Consider the following 7,686-nt stretch of genomic DNA (forward strand, 5'->3'; position numbering starts at 1 on the left):
GGGCAGAGCGGGTGGCCAGCACAGAACAGGGAGAGGCCAAGAAGGGAAGAGGGAAAATATTCCTTCGGTGACCTGACTGGCCAGGGGAAAGTGATAGCTAGCCCGTACTATAGAGAATGCCTGTCTAAAAATGTGTGTTTGTTTATGCTCCGTTGCGCCCTGCAGGAGAGACTGAGAGCATACATTTCTGTTTCAAAAAATGTGTTTTTATTTTCGAACAGTTTAATCTCCACGGTTGACTATTAATTCATCATGGAGCATCGGGGCTGTCCAAAGCACCGGCTATCCAACCGTTAAAACTCTACGCCAGGGCCCAGAAACCACAAATTGCGATCAGTAGTGCCAAAGCATGTTTCACTTAGTCTGGCCGCCAGGATACCATAGCTGTAGCATTAATCATCAAAGAGAACAGGGCCTACTTTACCGTAAGTTTACACAGATATTTGTTTTTTAGTGTCCTGTGGGCTGACTGTTCCATCTTGCATGCCTTTGCAGCCATAGTTGCAGGCCAAACATTTCCTAACTAACCTGCTTGTGCTGTTCTCTTCCTACAGAATGGTTTCAACCATGTGAGCCCCAGCAATTCAGGAATGTTTGGAAAAGGTGCGGTGAAATCAGTTTGCTCAGTGTTCTGTCAGAACTATGTGAATGTGTTTTAATATGTCTTGCAGATTAGTTACATTATACAAACATGCACAAGTTATCTCAGCAACCTGCAAATGTGAACATTCGCTCCAGTATATAAGTTACTGTAAAGGTAGAGTTTGGATACATGTGTACATAGTGTAGGGTATGGAACTACTCCGTTTTGGACGGCTGTGTGTGTTTGCCCATTCCATTGCCTCCGGCTGGGGAGGGGGAGGTGAGGGTGGTCCAGAGGTGGGCAGTTAGCCCTGTGGTAACAGGAGATTCTTTGTCTGGCCAGGCGCGTCTCCCCCCTCCTCCCGCCTACCTCCCCCTTTCTCCCCCTTCCTCCCAACATGATGACATCTGACCCAACACAGCTCTGCTCCTGTACCAGCCCACAGGGGGGCCAGACACACACACACACACACACACACACACACACACACACACACACAGTCGGGTTATGGGAGAGAGAGGATGTCTGGGGTAGTCTCTGACTCGCTGTCATAACAAATATGAGACCCACTCAACAGTCTATAACACATTAATGCAGTCTAGTCTGAAAAAAATCACACTGCAATAGGGAAACACATTACTAGGAATATGGATCTAATGGATTTAAATGAGAGACAGTGAATAAGGGAGAGACAGAGAGAGAGAGAACGGGAGATAAGAAAGAGAGAATCCTCATGGTCATCAACAAAGTCAGTCCTGCTGCACAGCACGAGAGAGAGGGGGGGGAGAGAGAGAGAGAGAGAGAGACGGGTGTTTGAGCGAGACTCAGGGGAGTTATGGTGTGATTTTTAATGCAGGTCTTTTCAAGATGGATGAATGGGAGTCCATCTCTCCCCCTCCGCCCATCTCCTCCCCCGCCCATCCCCTCTCCCCCGCCCATCTCCTCCCCCCTCTCCCCCACCCATCTCCCCCTCTCTCTCTTGTTCTAGCCATGGATTTAATTAACTAGACCCCCTGTTGGGACCAAACACTCTTTTCTCCAAATACATGGACACTGTCAGAAAAACACACACAGAAATAGCAGATAATTACATTGTGAAATAAAAGTTGCTTCGGTAGGACAGCGAGGAGGCACACAAAGCGCGGGGGGAGGGGGGGGGGGGGGGGGGGGGGGGGGGGGGGGGTACAGAGCTATGCACGCCAGTAGGGAAAATTGACTTGAATTAATGCAAATGCCTGAGAAGTGTAGCTGGGTTGTTGTTTTATGACTAATAGCTATGGATGTAAAATAATTTACATAAAGTATGTGTATCTATTGGGGGTTGTCCGTCAGTGTGTGTGTGTGTGTGTATCTCTTATAGTCCCCTCTGCTCCCCCCTCAGACTGTCCCAGTTGCCCTATAAGACAGAGGACCTGGCCCAGCAGATTCTGATGACCATCCCACGAGACCGCATCTCGGCCCAGGATGCACTGCAGCACCCCTATTTCAACACGCTACCGCCCCCCATCATGCAGCTACGAGACAGTGAGTGTATGTGTGGGTGTGTGTCACTACACCTCAGTAAAACCCATAACATATCAATCTATCTATGCAATAAGAATGTGTGTTTTGTCACCGCAACAACAGTCACGTGATGCGTAATGTGGTGTGTGTGTGTTTGTCTGTCTGTGTGTGTGTGTGTGTGTGTGTGTACACATGTGGGAGATTAAGCATGTGCTTGTACGTGTGCGTGCGTATTCATGTGCATATATTTCCCTCCTCTGATTCCCCCCATCAATATTCTCTGTTTCTCCCTCCCAGTGAGAGAGATTGGCACTCCGTTGCACTAAACTCCAGTGCAGTTTGTCACTTAAACAGTCTACCCATCCGACGCATGATTAAAGACACGAGCTTCCTACTGTGAGCACAGATGGTTCCTTTGAAAAGATCAGACTGTCTCCACAGCTCTCGGGTGGCTAAATATATATATATCAGGAAAATGCATGTATAAGTAAGCAAAGTTGCATTTGAAGTCTCTCTCCACCTGTCTGTCTATCGCGCTGACAGTCTGCCTGGTTTGGTTTAAACATAGATGTGTTTTTCAAGGCCATAGAAATAATATTCAGTGAACAGAAGAAGAGTACAGGGAGTACTAGGATAGATATTAGTGAAATGGAGGAATGTATTAGATAGGAACAAAGCCCAATAGGATACAGTGTCTGATATGGTCGAGCAGTAGGCTTCCCGCTGAATGTGTCCTACACACACATGCTGGCAGATGCACGCCCAGGAGCACACACACACACACACACACACACACACACACACACACACACACACACACACACACACACACACACACACACACACACACACACACACACACAGTCTTGCGCAGCTAACCTTGTGAGGACATGCAATTCAGTCCCATTCAAAATCCTATTTTCCTTAACCCCTAACCCGTACTCTAACTCAAAAACCTAACCTTAACCCTAAACCTAACCCTTACGCCTAACCCTAAACCTAGCTCCTAATGCTAAACCTAACCCTTACTCCTAACCCTAGCTCCTAACCCTAACCCTAGCCCTAACTCTAGCTCCTATCCCTAACCCTAGCTACTAACCCTAACCCTAGCTCCTAACCCTAACCCTAGCTCCTAACGCTAAACCTAACCCTTACTCCTAACCCTAACCCTAGCTCCTGCCAACGTCTTGACACTCCTAACCCTAACCCTAGCTCCTAACCCTAACCCTAGCTCCTAACGCTAAACCTAACCCTTACTCCTAACCCTAACCCTAGCTCCTGCCAACGTCTTGACACTCCTAACCCTAGCTCCTATCCCTAACCCTAGCTCCTAACCCTAACCCTATCTCCTAACGCTAAACCTAACCCTTACTCCTAACCCTAACCCTAGCTCCTAACCCTAACCCTAGCTCCTAACGCTAAACCTAACCCTTACTCCTAACCCTAACCCTTACTCCTAACCCTAACCCTAGCTCCTGCCAACGTCTTGACACTCCTAACCCTAATTCTAATAATAATTTTAACCTTAACCCCAAACCCCCTAGAAATAGCATTTGACCTTGTGGGGGACCAGCAAAATGTCCCCAGTATACTATCCCCACAAGTATAGTTAAACACGTCCACACACACACACACACACACACACACACACACACACACACACACACACACACACACACACACACACACACACACACACACACACACAGACACAAAGACACACACTCTGCTCTTTCGATAATGAGCCATCATTACTGCTACTACTCTGCATAGCATCCCAGACAGAGAGAAGAGGCAGTAGGGGAGAGACATCAATGAACAGAGCGGAGAAGGAGAATACGGAGCGAGAGCGGCAACTGAGAGAAAGAGAGCGACTAAGAAGTGAAAGAGCGTGGGGAGAGAATGTTCTCTCCAGGATGAACAAACTTATTTTAATGATGCCATGTCTCGGCAGGGCAGAAGTGAGAAGGCCTAGAAGCAGACTAGTAGTAATGAGTAGCCCTTTTACCTTCACACAATGTGTCACAATATAACTGGAGCAGTGGCGAGCAGCAGCAAGTGTTGAGAAGAGAAGTCATTGTAGTTGTTAGGGGTGGGGCTCTAGCTGGACTGTGACCACACCCAACTTTGATCGCGTCCCAGCTAGTAGCCAGTAAGTCTGGAAGGGGGGCGTGGTGGTGTTTGGGTTCTAAGCTGCCATGATCGGTATCTGTCAGACCAACTGCCCTATGAGGCTTCTCCAGGAGTCAGTGTGGGAGATGTTTATCTTTTTGTTGCGGTTGGTGAAGTGGCCGAGTAACTTTTTCACCTGACTTTATAACGATGTGAAGCCGAAAAAGTTGCCTCTCTCTCTCTCTCTCTCTCTCTCTCTCTCTCTCTCTCTCTCTCTCTCTCTCTCTCTCTCTCTCTCTCTCTCTCTCCCTCCCTCCCTCTATATCTGCCTCCCTCTCTCTCTCCCTCCCTCTATATCTGCCTCCCTCTCTCTCTCCCTCCCTCTATATCTACCTCCCTCTCTCTCTCCCTCCCTCTATATCTGCCTCCCTCTCTCTCTCCCTCCCTCTATATCTGCCTCCCTCTCTCTCTCCCTCCCTCTATATCTGCCTCCCTCTCTCCCTCCCTCCCTCTATATCTGCCTCCCTCTCTCCCTCCCTCCCTCTATATCTGCCTCCCTCCCTCCCTCCCTCCCTCTGTATCTGTCTCTCTCTCTATCCCCTCTACCTCCTCCGCTCTCTCAGCTGTATCAGTCTTCAAGGTCCCCGGAGTGAGGCTGGAGACCGAGGTGAAGGATATCTTCAGTCCCAGTCGAAGGATCAGACCGTCCCAGATGGTGCCCTTGGCTAAGTGCTGGTGATAATGGACCTCTACCCCCCCTGGGCTTGGCCCCTACCCCCAGGTGCCCCAGCCCTGCCTGCAGGCTAGACCACCATCTGATCAAGATGGAGAGGCATGAGGCTTCACACACACAACACTTACCTACACCACCAGCGTCCTCCATCAACCTCTGCTCTTGACTCCCACCCAGCATTCCTCAGTCAGAGTTCCCATGTTGTAAGAAGACAGGAGAGAAGAGGGAGGGGTTGAATGTTACCTGGTATATCACATATTAGATGACGTCAGAAGTACTGTATGTACTGTATATACTCTATATCTGAGACCCGATGTCTGTTGTTGGTGGCAACGGAAAGCTACGCAACGTCTAAGAGAACTGTCAGGAAGCTCAGAACTCCTTAACATCTTCCTCCCGCTAAACCACCTCCTCCTGCTTCCTCCTCTTGCTTCCTCCTCCTGCTTCCTCCTCCTCCTCCTCCTCGGCTGGTTTACCTCTTCCTCCTCTTCCTCCTCATCCCTCTCCTTCTCAGAGCGTCTCCTTGGACTCACTATGCTCTCTCTGCATCCTCCTAAATGTACACTGAGATTCAATGATGACGATGGGTTAGTTTTGCAGATGAGTTTTTTATTTCGTACTGCCAAAACATGCATATATTATATACCTCTTATGTTAAATCAGGTCCTTGTGGACCATGATTGTTTTTTTGCACAGCATGCAGGTGGGTATCCCTGCAACAGAATGACTGTGACGGTTGTGTGTACACTGTAATTAATGTTGCATTGTACCATGGAGCTTCCTCATTAACACCCCATATAGCGTATTTTTCATTCGGCAATCTTGTGATGTCCACTCTTCAATTGTACTATACTTGGGTGCAGCTTGCTTTTTAAATGTGCGTGTGTGTGTTTTCGTGAGAATGAGTGAAGGAGTGTGTGAGTCAATAAATGTTGCAGTAATGGAATTGTGTGTTATTTTCTGATATATACATATAGAACTGCCTGCAGGTCTACATATCATATTTCATTTGTTGTCTTCTCTTACAAGCTACACTACATAAACAAAAGTATGTGGACACCCCTTCAAATTAGTGGATTCGGCTATTTCAGCCACACCTGTTGCTGACAGGTGTATAAAATCGAGCACACCGCCATGCAATCTCCATAGACAAACATTGGCAGTAGAATGGCCTTACAGAAGAGCTCAGTGACTTTCAATGTGGAACCGTCATAGGATGCCACCCTTCCAACAAGTCAGTTTGTTAAATTTCTGCCCTGCTAGAGCTGCTCCGGTCAACTGTAAGTGCTATTATTGTGAAGTGGAATCGTCTAGGAGCAACAACAACTTTGTGGTTGGCCACACGAGCTCACAGAATGGGACCACCGTCTGTCCTCGGTTGCAACACTCACTACCAACCAGCTCAAGAACTGTTCGTTGGGAGCTTCATGAAATGGTTTCCATGGCAGAGCAGCCACACACAAGCCTAAGATCACCATGCGCAATGCCAAGTGTCGGCTGGAGTGGTGTAAAATTCGCCGCCATTGGACCCTGGATCAGTGGAAATGCGTTCTCTGGAGTGATGAATCACGCTTCACCATTTGGCAGTCCGACGGACAAATCTGGGTTTGCATAGTGCCAACTAAAGTTTGGTGGAGGAGTAATAATGGTCTGGGGCTGTTTTCCATGGTTCGGGCTAAGCTTCTTAGTTCCAGTGAAGGGAAATCCTCACGCTACATACAGCATACAATGACATTCTAGGCAATTTTGTGCTTCCAACTTTGTGGCAACAGTTTGGGGAAGGCACTTTCCTGTTTCAGCATGACAATGCCCCCGTGCACAAAGCGAGGTCCATACAGAAATGGTGTGTCGAGATCGGTCTGGAAGAACTTGACTGGCCTGCACAGAGCCCAGACCTCAACCTCATCGAACACATTTGGGATTAATTGGAACGCCGACTGCGTGCCAGGCCTAATCGCCCAACATCAGTTCCCGACCTCACTAATGCTCTTGTGGCTGAATGGAAGCAAGTCCCTGCAACAATGTTCCAACATCTAGTGGAAAGCCTTCCCAGAAGAGTGGAGGCTGTTATGGCAGCAAAGGGGGAACCAACTCCATATTAATGCCCATGATTTTGGAATGAGATGTCAGACAAGCTTTTTGGTCATGTAGTGTATATTGTTGTAAATGGATTTCGTCCTTCCTGTCATCCTCCCCCTTTCTCTCATGAACTTATACAGACTTTTGTAGCATGGCAACATGTTGTTTTGTGAAGTGATCAGCTCCTCCAGTCGTACAGACTCCATCCATTATCATCACACTGACCATCTCTCCTCTAAGACTGCAAGTCTGGACCTCCTGAAGACTGGCTGCTGCAGGGCCTCAGCTGGTATGTAATCTACCACTACCCCATGTTTTAACTCTAGTATACTGTAAAACAAACTGAAGACACAGGACTGGGCTGGTATAAGATGGAATGTGTGTGTGAGATATAGATAGCGAGAGGGCAGAGAGAAAGGTGTGTGTGCGTGCATGGAGGGGTGTGCTAAAAGGTGCATAACCTTGTAAAATAAGACATGTCCAGGTGATGAACAACTCTGACTTCCTCTTCTGTCATAATGTCATTTCACATTATTACACAACACTATCCCCACTGGCTGGCTCTCATGTACAGTATTAGGTTTCGTACTTAATGAATAGACACCAGGTCACCGCAGAGGGAGAAACGGAGAGCAAGGGGAGAGGAAAAGAGTAGAAATATGGGGCAATGTTATGT

At 47.9% G+C, this 7,686-nt stretch overlaps 1 protein-coding gene across 3 annotated transcripts in view; it reads left to right on the forward strand.

Moving 5' to 3' along the window:
• Positions 1-5,871, forward strand: part of LOC120033144 (cyclin-dependent kinase 15) — a 29,374-nt gene extending 23,503 nt beyond the window's left edge. The window contains exons 12-14 of one of the 3 annotated variants that reach the window (XM_038979426.1): positions 555-603; positions 1,965-2,113; positions 4,822-5,871. In XM_038979426.1, coding sequence (XP_038835354.1) covers positions 555-603; positions 1,965-2,113; positions 4,822-4,937 — 314 coding nt within the window. In that variant the 3' untranslated portion in view covers positions 4,938-5,871. The remainder of the gene's footprint in view (positions 1-554; positions 604-1,964; positions 2,114-4,821) is intronic. The other 2 variants (XM_038979427.1, XR_005473934.1) reach the window with 2 other exon arrangements.
• Positions 5,872-7,686: the final 1,815 nt, after the last annotated feature.

The sequence above is a fragment of the Salvelinus namaycush genome, chromosome 40 (genome assembly GCF_016432855.1).
Source record: "Salvelinus namaycush isolate Seneca chromosome 40, SaNama_1.0, whole genome shotgun sequence".
NCBI classification, from domain to species: domain Eukaryota; kingdom Metazoa; phylum Chordata; class Actinopteri; order Salmoniformes; family Salmonidae; genus Salvelinus; species Salvelinus namaycush.